The sequence below is a fragment of the Bos taurus genome, chromosome 22 (assembly GCF_002263795.3).
Source record: "Bos taurus isolate L1 Dominette 01449 registration number 42190680 breed Hereford chromosome 22, ARS-UCD2.0, whole genome shotgun sequence".
Classification (NCBI taxonomy): domain Eukaryota; kingdom Metazoa; phylum Chordata; class Mammalia; order Artiodactyla; family Bovidae; genus Bos; species Bos taurus.
The window spans coordinates 54,046,856-54,064,646 of record NC_037349.1 but is presented as its reverse complement, the minus strand read 5'-3'; the positions used below and the strand labels follow the sequence as shown (position 1 = coordinate 54,064,646).

At 48.3% G+C, this 17,791-nt stretch overlaps 1 protein-coding gene and 1 long non-coding RNA gene across 2 annotated transcripts; both read right to left on the bottom strand.

Annotated features, from left to right (window-relative positions):
* Positions 1-1,544: 1,544 nt before the first annotated feature.
* Positions 1,545-1,926, bottom strand: LOC104975593 (cAMP-regulated phosphoprotein 19-like). Its single transcript, XM_059880126.1, has one exon. It carries the CDS (start codon positions 1,901-1,903, stop codon positions 1,565-1,567), a length of 339 nt encoding a protein of 112 aa, XP_059736109.1. The 5' UTR covers positions 1,904-1,926; the 3' UTR covers positions 1,545-1,564.
* Positions 1,927-8,758: 6,832 nt separating this feature from the next.
* LOC104975592 (uncharacterized) lies at positions 8,759-15,270 on the bottom strand. The gene is made up of 2 exons (XR_814652.4): positions 14,333-15,270; positions 8,759-8,942 (listed from the first exon to the last, which is right to left on the bottom strand). It is a non-coding gene; the product is annotated as an uncharacterized lncRNA (long non-coding RNA).
* Between the last annotated feature and the right edge of the window lie 2,521 nt (positions 15,271-17,791).

The window sequence follows — 17,791 nt, the reverse complement described above, 5'->3', positions numbered from 1 at the left end:
TTAGTCAAGTCTTCTATCATGAGTATCCATAATTTTCAATTTTCCTAACTTACAAATTGCTTTTTAGATCATAATTTGCAAATTTATTCAAGAAAAATGTTTTTAAAAGCAAAAATTTGATACCAGTTAAAGTGTCCCCAAATAGGATAATGGGCAAGTAAATGAGGATCCATCTACCTTGTGGGAAATGATGCATTTCTTAAACTTGATAACTTATGAAGAGTGAGCAATAAACTGGAAAATGCTTAGTTGTAATGCTCAAGGAAAACTGTCATCTCCAATTTATTTAGAGTATCATCAGAATTATGTTAATTCACACATGCACTGAAACAAACCAAAAAAACCCATAAGGTTACATAAAGAAAAATAAATACAGGAAAGGAATATACCAATATGTTACTGATAATGATTGTCCTTGCTAAGTCACTTCAGTCGTGTCCGACTCTGTGTGACCCCATAGACGACAGCCCACCAGGCTCTGCCGTCCCTGGGATTCTCCAGGCAAGAACACTGGAGTGGGTTGCCATTTCCTTCTCCACTGTGTGAAAGTGAAAAGTGAAAGTGAAGCCGCTAGTCACATCTGACTCGTAGCGACCCCATGGACTGCAGCCTACCAGGCTCCTCCATCCATGGGATTTTCTAGGCAAGAGTACTGGAGTGGCTTGCCATTGCCTTCTCCGAATGATTGTCCTTAGCTGGGTAAAATATGGGTGGTTTTGATTTACTTCCCTCCATATTTTCTACATCAGTCAACTAATATGTTCATAATAACAACAATAGCAGCTATTACAATCACAATTTCAAATTTTTTTTTGAGGTTGTGCAAAACTATTGTATTTACAAAAATGGCACAAAAGTGAATTCAACAGTCGATGCACATGCACACTTCATTCACATCTTCAATGACAAAAGGTATTCTGAACACTATAGAACTGAATAAGAATACTAGCTTCAACAGCAGCTGTTAAGCAATAGAGTCACGTAAGTTACACCAGAATGGGCAAATATTGCCCAGGTAAAATTCTATTGTTAAAGCCGAAACAGATTTAAGGCCATTCACGTTCAAGCACAGGATACAAATCTTTTGGAGCCCCATTTATTTGTGTTTGAAATATGTGACCTCTCTTCTAACTTGTGGTCTTAAACTTCTGTTTACAAAACCCAAAAGGAAAATCCAGAAGAAACCAACAGTAGAGGTTATATTAAATAAGAGTAACATACAAAGCTATAATTAAGATGAATTAAAGAAAGCCAACATTAAAACTGCAAAACTTGTTAGTTACTTGTTGGATCCAGCCCTACACTAGGAGTTAGGTAATATATACAATTATTTTCAAGTAGATTACTTTATGTTGCTCTAACATGTTCTTTTCATCAGTGCACTGTTAAACTAATCAAAAACTCTACACATGTATATTCCCTTAAAATAGCAGCACACACTACCGCTACCTGCAAAGCCATCACTCTCAAATGACATAGGGAGTAAAAGGAAATAAAAAGCAGAGGAGTAACATATTGAGAAATAATGGGAATTAGAAGATTCATGCAGTTCAGCTCTTTTTAATCAGCCAGCCAGTTTGCTAGCAACAAGAGATGGTTTCCGTTGAGGAAGGTCCTGTGGAGTGGGAATGTGGTCACCAGTGACCTCTGTCTTATCCAGGGTTGCAGTAGGAAGTTGCTTGTTCTTCATTTTTGCTTTAGCCATGTTGTAATCCCAAGAATCAAAATATTTTTGCCCTTTCTGCAATCGTTTCCTTAAAAAATCGGAACCTCCAGGCTTTTGTCCCAGATGAGGATACCTTGCTTTTAATTTTGCTTCCTTAGCTTTCTCTGGATTAGTCACTTTATCTTCCATTTCCTTCTGCTCCTCCGCGGAGGCTGCCTCGGGGACTTCCGCAGACATACTTCTCCCTCTTACTCCGCTTCTCCCACAATTTCAAATTTTTTAAAGTCACTGTGATCAGTTGACAAAGGATGCATATCCAGAACCATAAAATACCCATACCTTCCGTCCCAGTTATTTCTCTCCCAGGACTTTGTCCTGAGAAAGCAGTTCTGCTTGTGGGCAGATCTCTAGGCAGGAAGAAGTTTACAGCAGAGGAAAGCTGGAAACCACCTAAATGCCAGACAGCGGAGTAACAATTACAGAAAATGTGGTTCAATTACTCAATGCTGCTTTGTGTTCATTAGGAAAAAGATAATTATGACAAAAGCATGTGCTGCGACATTCAAAATTAAATGGAAAACATGACTCTTAGCAGGTTTCTTTCTTTCTTTCTTTTTTTTTTTAAGGTGTAGGTTTGGGGGAAAAACACAAAGATGAGAAGAATGAGCTGGCAGGGCAGGACGTTGAAGTTGCGAGTGATTTTTTTCTTGCTTTTCTAACATTTTCTGTAATGTAGCTGTCTTGCCTTTATAACTTAAAAAACACAGGAAGTATTAGTAGCTGTTCATCTGGGAAGTCGGTTCCTGCTAAGGCACCATCTCACAGGGAAGGCGGGTGGAGACCCAGCCCCAATGTTAGCAGGAGGACAAGCGGGAAGTGTTCATCGGTGAGGGGCTGCTGAAGTCTGAGTCATTTACTCCAGGGTTGTTGAAGCTCTGAGTAGGTGAAAGGAATTGCTGGTCCTTGCAGGAGTGCAGGTGGGGAATGAGATGGATACTAAGAGATAAGGAGTGCTCTGATAGGCAAGAGGCTTCCTCTGTCCTGTCCAGAACCCTCCACCAGCCCTGGCAGCTAAGGAGCACTTAGGATGTTCCAGACACTGTGCTCAGCTGTGAGTTATCCAGAAGTGGCTTTGTCTATCATCCTGGGACAGGGTCTGTGTATTCGGGCCACTTAACCTATTACCGCACAGCAAACCATTCTGATACTTGGAAGCTAAAACAGCAAAACTGCCTCTATTTTGCTTAACTTTATGGTGACAGCTGGGGCAGTGAGAGGCTAGGGCAGGAGAGGAATTGTCTGAAGGACCCTCACTCACACGCTGGCTGTTGATACTGGCTTTTGGCGGGACTGTTGGCTCATGGGTGGCCTCTTTCTGTATGGCCTGGGCCTCCTTACAGCCAGGTGGCAGGGATAGAGAGAGAGGAAGGAGGAAGCTGTATTCCTTTTATGACCTGGCCTCAGAAGTCACACATCAGTCATCCACATCAGTACTTGACTGATTGTGTGTGCTAAGTCACTTCAGTCGTGTCAGACTGTTTGTGATCCCATGTAGCCCGCCAGGCTCCTCTGTCCATGGGATTCTCCAGGCAAGAATACTGGAGTGGGTTGCCATTCCCTTCTCCAGCGGATCTTCCCAACCCAGGGATCAAACCTGTGTCTCTTAAATCTCCTGCGTTGGCAGGGGGATTCTTTGTCACTAGTGGTACCTAGGAAGCCCATTTTACTGATTAGAACCTTGTAACTAAAGGGACCCAAACACAAGGAAAGGGGAGTTAGAATTCACCATCGATGTGAGGAAATGTCCAAGAACATGCATGTATGTTTTCCAACCTCTGCTCTTCGTCTTTCCTTGTACCCCCTCCTCCTTGGGCCTGACACAGAGCCTTGAACTAAACATTAGCCAGACTTGTTGGGAGAGCCGGATTCCTTTCAGGTTGCTGCAGGCCTGGGTGCAGAGGGCAGTTTGGGGTGAACCCACTTGCTTCCCTTTTGTGTTGTTCAGAAATGCAGGACACTTGGAGAAGTATGGGTTTTTCTTGCCTCCAGCTGCCCACAAGCTTGGCATCTGGGTGGGTCAAGGCTGCTGCCTGTCGTCTGGCCCATTTTCCCACCCAGCCTTTCCCCCGCTGCTCCATAAACTCCACCCCATGCTTTCATCAGACAGGCCCCCTCATCTGTCCTGGGGGGTTGCAGACAGCCTCTGCTCAGGTGGGTTCACCTGCTGGGATGCCCTCTCTTCTTTCTACTTTTGAACTATGCCAGCTTTCACAAGCCACCTCAAGGAACTTTCTTGGCATTTCTCTCTCACCACCACCAACTCCTTCCCCCACCACTGCCTGAGCAACAGAAGTGAAAATCAGGCCTAATTCACAAAACTGCAATCCTGAGTCCTTAAGGAAGCCCCAGAGCAGCAAGGGCTAAGCTTTGATACCAGGTGGGAAAAATGGCCGAGAGAAGCAGGCTGGAGGCCATCTAGACCGTAGGAAGGACCCCAGCCATCTGGTCTACCAAAAGGGGCAGCAGCTCCTTGCCTCAGCAAGCTGTTGCCAGGGGAATTGAAGGATAGATCATCTGATTTTTTTCCTTAGAAGCAGGAAAAAAAATGGATTTTTATGTGGGATTTCTTAATTTGTAATTATTTATGTTTAAGAATTTAGAACGTAGGCTAATTCCATGAGCTGCATTTGCCCCACCTCTATTCACAACTTTTGGGGGAAAACATTTGGATCTGGGAGAAAGGTTTGGAGGTGGGATCGGAGAGGAGGCTGGAAAGGACAGAGTTGAGGTGGGTGTTGGAGATGGAACTTCCGGAGGGTCGTCCAGAAAGGATCTGGGCACAGTGTGAGACCCTGAACTTGGACCTCACAGCGGGGAAGCATCCAGAACTCAGCAGAATGGGACTTATGTGGAAATTGGGTTAAGTTGTAGAAAAATAAAATCCTACTTCCTGCTACCCTGAGCTTGGGGTGAGATTCATACTCGGAAGCCTTCAGCAGAGCCTGGCTGAATGAGGATCCCTGTCTCAAGTTAGCCCCTCAGGGGAAACAGATTGGCATCGTTTTATCTACAAAATCCAGGCTCACAAGAGAGAGCTCTTAGGGTCAAGACCTCTAGGGGATGAAGACAGCAGGCTTGACCGGAGGGCGAGGTTGAACGTGATTCAGTCTTGACAAAGGCCTCAGTGCAGTTAAGGAAATGGAGAAGGAAATGGCAACTCACTCCAGAACTCTTGCCTGGAGAATTCCATGGACAGAGGAGCTGGGCAGGCTACAGTCCATGAGACTGCAAAGAGTTGGACACGACTGTGCAACTAGCTTTCACCTTTTGGTCCAGCTGGTGCAGAGCTCTGGTTCCAAGTGGACCTGTATGGACACGAGGCTGCTTGGTCATCGTGACCAGGCTCTAGATGCAGGCAGCCCTTCTGGACACATCTCAGCCTTGGATAAGGGCGTCACTGCAGCAGAAGGTGGGTCCCAGAGAGACTCAGCGTGAGCCACCAGCAGGCGGGGGAGCAAGTCTCCGTTCCTGGAGGAAGGAGATATCTGAGCGGTTCATTCAATGTCCACCATCCCTCACACTACTCAGATTCACTGGTTTTGTTTGGTTTTTAATTATTTATTAACTGAAGGATAATTACTTTACAACATTGTGATGGTTTTTGCCATAAATTAAAATTTGTGTCAACGGCCACATCTGTGAATGAGCCATAGGCATACATGTGACCCCTCCCTCCTGACCCCTCCCTCAACCCTGCCTTCCTCCCCACCCCATCCCTCAGATTGTCACAGAGCACTGGCATCGGGTTCCCTGTGTCATACATAAAACTCCCACTGGCTATCTGTTTTACATGTGGTAATGGATATGTTGGAGAAGGCAATGGCACCCCACTCCAGTCCTCTTGCCTGGAAAATCCCATGGATGGAGGAGCCTGGTGGGCTGCAGTCCATGGGGTCGCAAAGAGTCAGACACAACTGAGCGACTTCACTTCACTCACTTCTTACTTTATCATTGGGGAAGGAAATGGCAACCCACTCCAGTATTCTTGCCTGGAGAATCCCATGGACAGAGGGGCCTGGCAGGCCATGGTCCATGGGGTCACAAAGGGTTGGACACGACTGAAGTGACTAAGCAGCAGCAGCAATGTATATGTTTCAATGCTATTCTCTCAAATCACCCCACCCTCTCCTCCCACTGGGTCTGAAAGTCTGTTCTTTATGTCTGTGTCTCCTTTGCTGCCCTGAATGTAGGATCATTGATACCATCTTTCTAGGTTCCACATATATGCGTTAATATACGATTTTTGTCTTTCTGACTTACTTCACTTGGTACAATAGACTCTAGGTTCATCGACCTCATTGGAACTGATTCACATGCGATCCTTTGTGTGTGTATGTGTGTTTTAATAATTTTATCTACAAATGGCTGTGCGTGGTCCTTGATGCTATGCAGGCTTCTCTCTAGTTGCAGTGCGAGGGCTTCTCTTGTTGTGGAGCAGGGGTTCTAGGCATGCAGACTGCCGCAGCTGTGGTGCACAGGCTCAGTAGTTGTAACACATGGGCTTAGTTGGCCCACAGCATGTGGGATCCTCAAACCCATGTCTCTTGCATTAGCAGGTGGATTCTTTACCGCTGAACAGGGAAGCCCAGATTCACCAGTTTTATATGATAAGTTTTGGGAAGCAGCTCCTCCAGTCCCCACTGAGCCTCTTTTCTTGGGCACTCTTGCGGGGGAAGCTTGGAGGTCTAGAATTCAGCTCCCTCCTCCCTGCAGCTGGTCTCAAGGGTATAACTGACATCCTCACCCCTTCCTGCACCACCTCCTTGTGCCCCTGTGCCCTGAGCTGGCACCCCCACTGGTTAGGTGGCTTGGATGGGGGTGGTGGTGAGTGAGACCCTCATCCTTGAGAGGTCTGTACTGCTTATTACCAGGCCCTTCTTGGTCCATGCATTTCTTCATTTCCTGTTGAAACTGGGGACGAGAGAACTGAGAGCTGTCCCAGTGAACCACTTAGGTGCCAAACCTCTTCTTTCTTGCCCCTACTGTGGATCAGCAGCTAGACTGTCTCCTGATGACCAGAGTCTATTACCCAGTCAGGGAGGGACTCCTGTCCTTCCCTGCCAGTGTCTTGGCATGAGGAGCCCAAAGTGACTGGACAGCCTGGGGTCTGGTGGAATCCTTGCTCTCACCAGTGCAAGTGTTTCTCCTCTGGTTACTAGAATTTCTAAACTTTCCTGGCGACATGAACTTTCCATCTGGGTTCCCAGAAGTGACAGTGACTGGAACCACTCTGCTCCCCGCTCTTGGTTTCCAGACTGTGTAACCCCTCTAATGGAGACATAGCCCCATGCAATGCCCACTGACTTAGGGCACCAGAGTATACACTGCCTCTTGCAGGATGTTACCCCGTCCTCTCAGGCACCCTCTTCATTAATTTTCCAGTGTGTTCTTTATGTCAAAGGGCATGTTCTGGTGTGTCCCCACACCCGTAAACGCTTGCTCTGTCTGGTAGGTACCTGAGTCCGCCTAGGATTTATCCCTCACCTTCTTGAGTGTGTGTGTCTTACTAACATCTCTCACATACCTGTCACCTCTCGATCCTCTATTCTGATGACATGATCTCAAAATGCAGCGGACCTGCAGTGCTCTGGGGCACAGGTGAGACAGATCCCTTTGGATGTTATGTGATGACAGAGGACAGGAGAGGTGACCTAGCCCTTGGCAGGCTCATCAGTGTGTACTGCTGTTCATCCCCAGAGAAAGTGAATTTTCTCTGATCCCCTCTTCTGAGAAGGATGGTTCTTCTTGTGTTAGTCCCAGCCATGTCTGACTCTTTGTGATCCCATGGACTGTAGCCCGCCAGGCTCCTCTCTTCATGGGATTCTCCAGGCAAGAATACTGGAGTGGATTTCCATTTTCTTCTCCAAGGGATCTTCCTGACCCAGGGATCGAACCCAGGTCTCCTACATTGTAGACAGATTCTTTCCCATCTGAACTATCCAATATAAAATGCATTTGCCAGACCAGTAGCTGCATACTATGTCTTGTTAATCTGCTCTAGCAAGGATACTGCATTTGGTAACAGCTGTTGGGGCTACCATCTGGCTTTTTTTTTTTTTTTTTTTCGCTCTATATGTTTTTAAACATTTGTTTCTTTATTTTTGGTTGTGTGGGTCTTCATTGCTGCCCGCGGGCTTTCTCTAGTTGCAGTGAGCGGGAGCTAATCTCTGTGGCGGTGTGCAGGCTTCTCACTGCAGTGACCTATCTTGTTGCAGGGCACAGGTTCTAGGATGCCCAGGCTTCAGGAGTTGTGGCGCACAGGCTCAGCAGTTGCAGCACTTGGGCTTAGTTGCATGGTTAAGTTTGAGACAATTCACTGCCATCTTCTAGTACCCTGTGGCTTAGATAGGGGGCTGCAATCCTTGTATCTTTTAGGACACTGAGAAAGCACTAGTCTCCACCATTCTCCTAAGGATGTGACATGGCTGGGGGCAGCTTTGAACCTTCCCCTTTTCCACTATCCTGGCTCCCACCCCACAGTCCAGGAACCTGAGGCGTGGTTTTTACTCCCAAGTGTATCCACTCAGTACATTACACATCTGAGAACTAGAGACATGACCACCAGTTGGCTCCATGGATGCACCACCATGAGCTGGACCTGGGCCAGGGACATTTATCTCAGATGCTGACATTAAGGTCAAATAAGATAATGTTAGAGAGGAAGACTGTGACATGCAATGGGTGACAGTTATTTCCACTTTGGAACCAGCTCCTCTGGGTTGCAATCCTGGCACCTCCGGTAATGGACTGTGAACCTTTGGGCAGGTAGCCACACCTCTGAGCTTTACTTTCCTCACCTATAAAGTGGGCACAATGGCATCTTCTTTGCAAAGTTGTCATAAGTGTAAATGAGCCTCTACAAAACATGTAAGTGTCTGGCTTAGTTCCACACTCAGCTTTTCTTGAATGAAAGCTTTATTTTTATTTTTCCTGCAGCCTGCAGCATGTGAGATCTTAGTTCCCCAACTAGGAAGCAAACCCTTGCCCCGTGCAGTGGAAATGTAGATCTTAACCACTGGATGACCAGAGAAGTCCAAACGAAAGCTTTATTTTATTGAGAACTCTCCATTCTGAATGCCCAACTTCTACAGGGTTCTTTGTCTTTAGGGGTGATGGCTCCTTTGCTGGGCCCAGAATGGCTTTATGTGAGACTGTCAAAGCTGGATCCCCCAGAACTTGTAGGTCATCTGCTTCTAAAGGCAGCTCTTCCTCTGTCCTGCATATGAGTGAGATGTCACCATTAGAAAGCCATACTTTTGCCCCTGTTTAATCTCCAGGAAGCCCCTTTTTGGCACCAATATCTCCCATTTGTGTGACAATTGTTTTGTACTGTCCAAAACACTTATCTGTCCTTCCAGCAGCCCTGAAAAGTAAATCAGAGCTTTTCCCAAAGTTCCTCACCTGGAAGGGAGGGACTGGGGTTTGAACCCCACACTGTCCGTGAAGAGGCTGTCAACTGGAGGCAGTCTGAGTGATTAATGCCAACACTGTGTAGTCCCTCTGTCTCCCAAAGCACCTTCTGCCACTCTAGGTGAGGTACAGTGAGTCAGGCCATAGCAACTAAAGTTAAACTTTAGGAGTCCACTCTGCCTCTCAAGGGCCCCGTCTATAGGCCATCTACCCAGAACTTAATGACGAGAGCTGTAGAGAAGGTAACTCACTCCCATTCACGTGTTTGTTCCACAGCAGAGCCGAACCTGGAGCAGAGCCCAGATCAGAGGCTCTCAGAACCTGATCCCAAGCGCTTCACCGCTGTGCCACACTAGCACGCAACAATAGATGGTTTAAGATTGTTTACAGAGTGAAGCCTGCATGACGAGGGCGCTGTAGGTAAGGGGACCAGCCCAAGCCAAGGCCCAGAGGGGTGGAGCAGCTCTGTGTTCAGGGTCACTGGGAGAGAGGTCATGAGGATGAGAATAGGGTGGACCAAGATGCTCTGGGGAAGGCAGGGTGACATTGAGAAGTCTCAGCTCGTCCCCTCAAGTCACCTCCAGTGCCCCGAATGGAGAGACTTTCCTTTGGGTGTCTGAAACTGGGACTTGTGGCTTCCTTTGAAAGCGTGGTTCTCTGCCTTGCCAGGGCCTTTGGGGCATAGTGTTCAACCACCCATGGTCACAGCCAGCCACATCGTAACACCGGGCTTGACTACAGCCTTGCCTGCACTCTGTGTGGAACCCTGGTTTGGAATCTGGTTTGGAATCCTGGCGCTGCCATTCGCGAGCGAGCCCTGAGGAGTGCGTATTCTTTGGAGCGCGTGTGGTCTTAGTGGGAATCGGATAAGTGGGTCTGGGTTTGTGGGTTAAAAAGACAAACATGTAGAAACACTCTAAGCAGCCCAGGTAGGGCAGGCAGCGAGGTCCAACCAGGAGCATGGCTTTAGAGGAACAGACCTGAGTCCTAGTACTTTTCTTTGCTGTGAACCTTGGGCCAGTCTCTTAGTCTTTCGAATGCCCAATTTCTCCAGATGTGATTTGGCACCCCAAATACTCCTCTTGACCTCTGGCTCTGAAGATGGAGGGCAGAGCCCAACTCCTAAGTATGTGTCTAATGATGGTAACTCTTGCATGACTCTTGGAAGGTCCTGTGTTTTCACAGTCTCAGGACAGAGTCTTCCAGAACCTGGTCAAGGACCTGATGCCAGCAGTTTCTGAAGGGAGTGTTCTCAGGAGAACCTGGTCAGGCAGTGGGGAAAGCAGGAGAGGGATGGGAAGGAGCCACCTCCCCAACATCACCATCCCTCCACCCAAGGGGGAGAGTTCAGGGGGAGCGCAGTCTCGGCCTGATCCTAGACATCAGGGAGCCCTGGGCTTGTCCTCACCTCGAGGCAAAGGAGCTGGTGTCTGTCCTCCCACTAGGGAGTTCTTGGTCACAGGCTGCCAGGGAGCCAGAGGGAGCTCCCAGCTCTCTGTAAGGACGAGGTGGCCACAGTGTCATCTTCTTAGAGCCAGGGGCCAGCCCCCAGGAACAGGGCATGCAGAAGCTAGGGGAGGGATGTACAGAGCTGGTGAAGAGATTGGAGGAGATCTGCACGACCTTGAATGTCTTCACTTGTGCTCTAAGGGCTTTCCCAAGCCAGCCTGCGGGACCAGGACCCTTGCCAGAGAACAAAGCTGACAACAGGTTGACTTTTAAGTCTGAAAGCCTGTGGCTGGTGTAAGATAGAAGGTGTTTGGAAGGAAATGTGATTGTGTTCCTTTCCCTAAGGCTGGGAAGGCCCCTTGCCTGCCCTTAGGGCACCCTGGCTGGCCACCTCTGACTCCAGATCGGTGTTCTCTCTGGGGTGTGGGAATCTGTCCAAGGACGCAGAGTGGCCATTTGAACTTGCAGCTGCAGTCCTTATATTTGTTACCTAATGCTTCATAATAAATCACCCCAAAACTTCGTGGCTTAGAACAACAAACATGGGACTTCCCTAGTGGTCCAGTGGCTAAGATTCCCCACTCCCAGTGCAGGGGGCCCAGATTCAGCCCCTGGTCAGGGAACTAGAATTAGATCCCACGTGCCACAGTGAAGATTGAAGATCCTACGTGCCACAACTAAGACCCGAGGCAGCCAGATAAAGTAATGTTGCTTTAAAAGAGAGAAACAACAGACCTTTATTATCTCAGCATTTCTGTGGGTCAGGAATCTGGCAGCCGCTTTCTGTGGGTGGCTCTGACTCAGAGTCTCTGGTGAGGTTGTACTCCAGCTTTTGGCTGGGGCTGCAGTCATCTGACTGCTCAAGCGGGGCTGGAGGGCTCGCATACCACTGGGCTTTGCATAAGGGCTGGAGGGCTTCCTTACTACTTGGCTTTGCACAGGGCTGCTGGTGTATACCCTGACACAGCAGCGGGCTTCACCCAGAGCAAGCAGGTCAAGAGGGAAAGCAAGGAGGAAGCCACAACATCTTTTATGTCCCAGTCTTACATACCATCACACACCATCATTTCTGCCACATCTTATTTGTTGAGAGCAACTCACTGAGTACCTCCAAACTTAATTGAAGGAGAAGTGCCTTTTGTTGATAGTTTAAAAAATATATTTATTTTAAAACATTTTACTATTTATATCTGTATTTAATTTTAATATATTTTTATTTGGCTGCACCAGGTCTATGTTGCACACGGGATCTTTAGTTGCATCATGCAAACTCTTAGTTGTGGCATGTAGGATCTAGCTGCCCAACCAGGGGTCGAACCAGGCCCCCTGTATTGGAAGCATGGAATGTTATCCCCTGGACCCTCAGGGAAGTCCGGAATTGCCTTTTAGAGGGAGAAATATCAGAGAACCTAGGGATGTGATTTACAAGCACGGTGGTGCTGTAGAGCTGCTCCCCACCTTGCAGGGGTGCTTGGAGAGTGCTGCCCTCCATCAGCTCCCTGGCTGATGAACTCCCCTGTGTCATTCTGCCCCAGAGGAGGGGCAGAGGACTCTCTGCCACCAGTTGCTGCACCCACCCTTCCCCAGACCTGCAACACTTGTGGTTCTTCCCGCCCTTCTCCCCTCTTCTTCTCCAGGCATCTCGGTTCTGCTTTCCCAGAGATGGACCTGAGGTGCTCTCAGACCCGTGATTTCACCTTTGTGGAAAAGGGGTGTTCAAATCTGCCAGGTGTGCTGGGTGGAGGTAGTCTCTGTGGGGCTGAGGCAGCGTGTCCCAGTCCCCAGAGAAGATCTGAGCCTGAATGAAGCCTGGTCCACTCAGCACACACCCACCCTTTGATCTGAGGATGAAGAAGTACTTAGCCACATCACCCATTTTTCTTTCCAGTGTACCTGTGGGGTGAGGCAGGGAGGGAGGGTGGAGGAACTGGGGCAGAGATGTTTTTCTTGACCTCATTTCAAGGCAGTTGAGCTGGGTCTGGAAGACATGTGTCCGGTGGCAGCTGCAGCTGACCTCTCAGCCACACTGGACTTTGTACTGGGATGTGGCGGCCCTGAGCCTGTGCTTTGAAGACCTCTCACTGCAGGGAACTTAACCAACCCAGGGCCCCAGATCCTGGATTTTGGATTCTTATTCCACCCCTCATTTGTGTTGAGGCCATGGCACTTCCCATGACCTGTCAATAGTGCAGAAGGAATACTATTTTGGGAGATGCCTCAGATGTCCCATAACTTTGGCTCAAGGATTCCCTGGTGGCTTTGCAGAACCTCCTTAGACAGCCCAGCAATTTAGGATGCTGCCAGTAAACCTACCTTTCTCCTTTCCTCAGAGTTAGGGCTGCTGGATAAACTATAGGACACCGACCACCCCGCCACCCCACCCCCTGCCAAAAAGCTATAGGACATTCAGGTGAATGTGAATTTCAGATAAACAACAAACGATTCTTATATAAGCATGTCCCCAGTCCTGCATGAGACTTGCTGATACTAAAAAATTTATTTGTTTACCTGAAATTCACACTGGGCATTGTAGCTGTGTATTTGCTACCTCCGATAACCCTACTTGGGGTCAGGCTCACTCTGAAGCCTCTTCTGATCCCTCTCTTATTTCCTGTCACACAAGCATTTCCTCTGATAAAATCCTTTCATGTTTAATCCCTCTTGGCATTTACTTCTCAGCCAGCAGGGCAGGGCTGGGAGTGGTGAGCTCAAGTGTGCAAGCTTGGCTGACAAACATCTCAGCTGGTGTGGTCCTGGGAGTGGGGCCATCTTTTGTTGCTCAAAGCTATGCTTGTGGGGGAAGAGGAATTACTCTTTGGTCCAAATTTTAATGCACTTTCCCAGTATTTGTTGTTGTTGTTTAGTTGCTAAGTCGTGTCCAACTTTTACCACCCCATGGACTGTAGCCCACTAGGTTCCTCTGTCCATGGGATTTCTCAGGCAAGAATACTGGAGTGGGTTGCCATTTCCTTCTCCAGAGGATCTTCCCAACCTAGGGATTGAACCCATGTCTCCTGCATTGGCAGGCATATTCTTTACCACTGAGTCACTTGGGAAGCCCCTTTCCAAGTATAAGGAACTCCAAATCAGTTATCCAATTTCAGTGTGCTTTTAAGAGTCACATGGGGGAATACAAAGGAAATGGAGGTTCCTGGGCCCCTCCCTTCAGATATTCCAATTCTATGGGTCTAGGATTGGGATCACAAATGTGCATTTTTGCAGGCTTCACAGTAGATTTTGAAACTGCACCAGGAAGATAACTTGGTAAATTTTGTAACACTTTCCACCAATGCTTCTGCCCCTGCTTATTCCATGCTCTCTCTGGGTGATAATTAATTAGCATTTAGTAGTCAAGGCATCAAGGCTGGGAGTAAGTTTGCTTTCCTTTCTTTCCCTCCTTGCTTATTTTTCCGAGGTCCTCTCTGGGTTAGAAAAATTTGCCAAAAGTCTGAGTCCCTGAGCAGGTATGGTGTACTTTTTTTTTGTTTGATAATAAGAGCAGTATCAATCACTCTTCCCCTTGTCTGCTAGGAAGCTCTGAGCAAGATTTCTGTGTAAGTTGCAGTATTCCCCCTATGTCAGGATTTCTGATACAACAGATTCCTGCCCCCTGCCAAGTAAACACACAGGGATTTTGTTACACTGTTACTGTGGTTTCATTCCTGGCAGTAACAGCAGGCTTGTCTGTTTCTCACTGTAAACAGCGGTACCCAGAAATATGCAGAGTACAAACCAGCCTTGACTTACCTGACTCCTAAGAAACTGGAGATGCCTCCCAGGGGCCAGGATCACGTGTTTCTGTGCTTCTGTAGGAGGGTTAAAGTAGAGGGTAAAGCTGCAGAGAGGGTGTGGGCCTCCAAGAAACAGCAAGCCACGCACCACCCTTAGAGGCACAGCTGGGTGGGTATCAGTGCGAAGCTGGCCGGTGTAACCAGTGAGTTTGCAATGGGTGTTGGCTGATTCTGATCCCAGGCAGCCTGGGTGAGTCGGCAAGGGAGGAATGTCCTGACTCACTCCTGTCTCGGTTTCTCTTAGGGTGGAGGGCTAAGCTACCCCTAGGGGCTGGGGAATCTAGAAAGAAAGAGACGGACAACGGGCCTTAATATGAAGCCTGTGGGAATAGGAGTCCTGACCACAAGGATTCCAGGCCTCTTTCATTCTGACATTCCACCACCCACCGCTTTCTGAAGACCTAGGAAGTATAGCTCTGTGTGAAGGGCTGGATTGGGGGCCATCAGGAGACTGGACCTCCCACCCCAGAGATTCAGGCTGCCAAGTGTTTGTTTTCAGATCGTGTTTAGTATTCTTCCCATTTTCCTGCCCTTCAGCCTTAGTTGGGTGACATGGGGCTCAAGACATGGGGCTCAAGTGAGCACCATCTGTTAAATGGGTGCATGAGGTTGGAGTGGAGCACAGGGGGCTTAGAGTCCCAGTGTCTTCCCTCCTATGTGCTGGCATCAGTTCCTCCTCCCTCGTACTGTGATGGCAAGACGTGCTGATGCAAGCCTGGTGGGGACAGACCCTGGCCACGCATCCCTCCATGTGCCCAGCCCTGGGCAGCTGGCTCAGAGCCACCCCCAGGAGGGGTTAGCTGCCCAGGTATGGGGCTGGAGTGACCTGTGTTGCATCCAAGCTCCTGCCTTTCATCATGGAAGTCCCAAGGCCAGTGTTCTCACCAGGCCCAGGGACATGCACCACCTCTTTTAAACAGAGCTCGAAATCTATGGGACTGGGGAAGCAGAGGTTAAGTTCTGAGCAGCTTCATTTGGTCCATTTTCCAGATGGGCTTCAAATGAAGATTCACCTCCTGAAAGGAAAAGAAGCAAGCCTCAAATCCTAGGCTTCTAAATGTGAGACAGAAATGATGAAACTACAGATAGGTTTTTACATCCAAACCGGAGGTGGGCAGAGGACGCTGCTGGCAAAGCCAGGCTCTGGCCAGTGGCTCTGCAGGTGGGGGATGAGGCAGAATCTGGTGACAGCTGAAGACCCTGAGAGTTGCATCTTGAAGCTTCATGTCCTCCCAGTAACATAGGGAAATTCTGTCTTCCATTGAGTTATCCCAAGGTCTGGGGTAATACAGCTGGGAGTGTACCAGGCACCAGTTACTGGGGCTCTCACTGCAATTAGCTCTTCTCTGCCTGCCAGGAAGATGACAATCAGGATATAGGAATTTCGCTCTGCAGTGGGATGTAGAACCATTTGGGGCCCTGCTAGGTGCGTTTTGGGAAATTAAGTCATATCACAAACACTCCTCAAAAGGTACCGCTTCAAGACTTCACTGGTTGTTCGGCGGATACGGACCTGCCTTGCAATGCAGGAGACACAGGTTCCATCCCTGATCCAGTAAGAGCCCACATGCCACGGGGCACGCACCACAACTGTTAGGGGAAGCACCCTGATTGAAACTGCCCACCCTGGCCAGGCACCATAGTAACCATTTGCATGAGTTGTTTTATGGCAGGAGATCCTGATAAGGAATACGGAACTAATAAGCCATCACCAACCGGAAGAGTTCGGGAAAGGTCAAAAGGAAACACCACTTGTCCGTCCACTTCCCAGAATCCCTCTGGCTAGCACCCATCTTGGCTGAGCAATGCGCGCACCACCAGGAAAGACTCTGAATTAGAATGACTGGCCAAAGACCACCCGGAAACTAATCCCATCACCATACAACCCAGGACTGCGAGCCACGCGACAGAGCAGTTCTCCTGGGTTCCCTTACCCTACTGCTCTCCACCCGGGCGCCCTTTCCCAATAAAATCTCTTGGTTTGTCAGCACATGTGTCTCCTCGGACAATTCATTTCCGAGTGTTAGACAAGAACCCAGTTTCGGGCCCTGGAAGGGGTCCGCCTTCCTGCACCGCAACTACTAAAACCTGCTCACCTAGAGCCCGTGCTCTGCAACAAAAGAAGCCACAGCAGTGAGAAGCCTGTGCAACCGCGACGTGGTAGCTCCCGCTCACCACAACTAGAGAAAGCCCGAGCGCACCAGTGAAGACCCAGTGCAGCCAAATAATAATAATAGATCAAATAAATACATTTTATTTTTTGGTAGAATTTATTTATTGGTAGAATGAAAGGACCCCTAATTCCACCATGTTGGTGTTTTCCCAGACACTTCTCCACCCCTGGAGGGCAGACAATTTCCTGTCCTTTCATAAAGTGAGCTGCACTGAACAGGCCTCTGCAGAAAATAGCTCGCACTCTGTAATTACCGATGAGTGTACAATCTCTGGACAGTGAGGACAATTATTAGCTGATAATGCCCGATGACAAGGAGCCCACTAAGTACAGCACTTGTTGTACAAGGGAGGGAATAGATGGAAGTGTGATGGGGCTTTTCAGGGTGGGGGTCTCAGGGCTGTCTGCTGGTGGCAGGCAGCACACTAGCGGGGATGAGGACTAGATGAGCTTTGGTAAGAGGGTGCCCACTGATCCCATCTCTGCCACATGACTACTTCATTCACAAGCCCACAGTGCACACACTCAGTGGTTGGCAGCTCATCTAACGGCTAAGTCATCCTGTTCGCTTAGGCGTTTAGTGCCTCTTCTGGAGCAGATCTTCACAATGGGCCCTAACAAATGGCACAGAAATCCTTCACCCGTTGGTCCACTGTAGGCCTCTTCCCCAGGCCTTTTTGTTCTTGATCTTCCAGTCTTGCCCCTCCCAGGCCTCCGATCAACTGGCTAAGCCTTTTTTTTAAAAAATTAGTTTTTATTGGAGTGCAGCTGCTTTACAATTCTATGTTGGTTTCCACTGTACAGCAAAATGAATCAGCCATATATATACATATATCTCCTCTTTTTTAGATTTCCTTCCCATTTAGGTCACCGCAGAGCATGGAGTTCCCTGTGCTATAGAGTAGGTTCTCACCAGTTATCTATTTTATACATAGTAGTATATATATGTCAGTCCCAACCTCCCAGTTCATCCCACGCCCTCTTCCTTCCTCGGTATCCATGTTTGTTCTCTGCATCTGTGAGAAGCAACCTAAATGTCCATCAACAGAGGGATGGATAAAGAAGCTATGGTACATATGCACAATGGAATATTACTCAGCCATAAAAGGGAACAAAAGAGTGCTGCTTGCAGGAATGTGGATGGAACTGAGGCTGCCACACAGAGGGAAGTGAGTCAGAAAGAGAAAAACAAATAGCACAAAATATCACTCGTGGAATTTAGGAAAATGCTACAGATGCACT

Bases quoted from the DNA above. Each gene is read 5' to 3' on its own strand.
- LOC104975593 (XM_059880126.1), bottom strand. From the start codon at position 1,903: ATGTCTGCGGAAGTCCCCGAGGCAGCCTCCGCGGAGGAGCAGAAGGAA.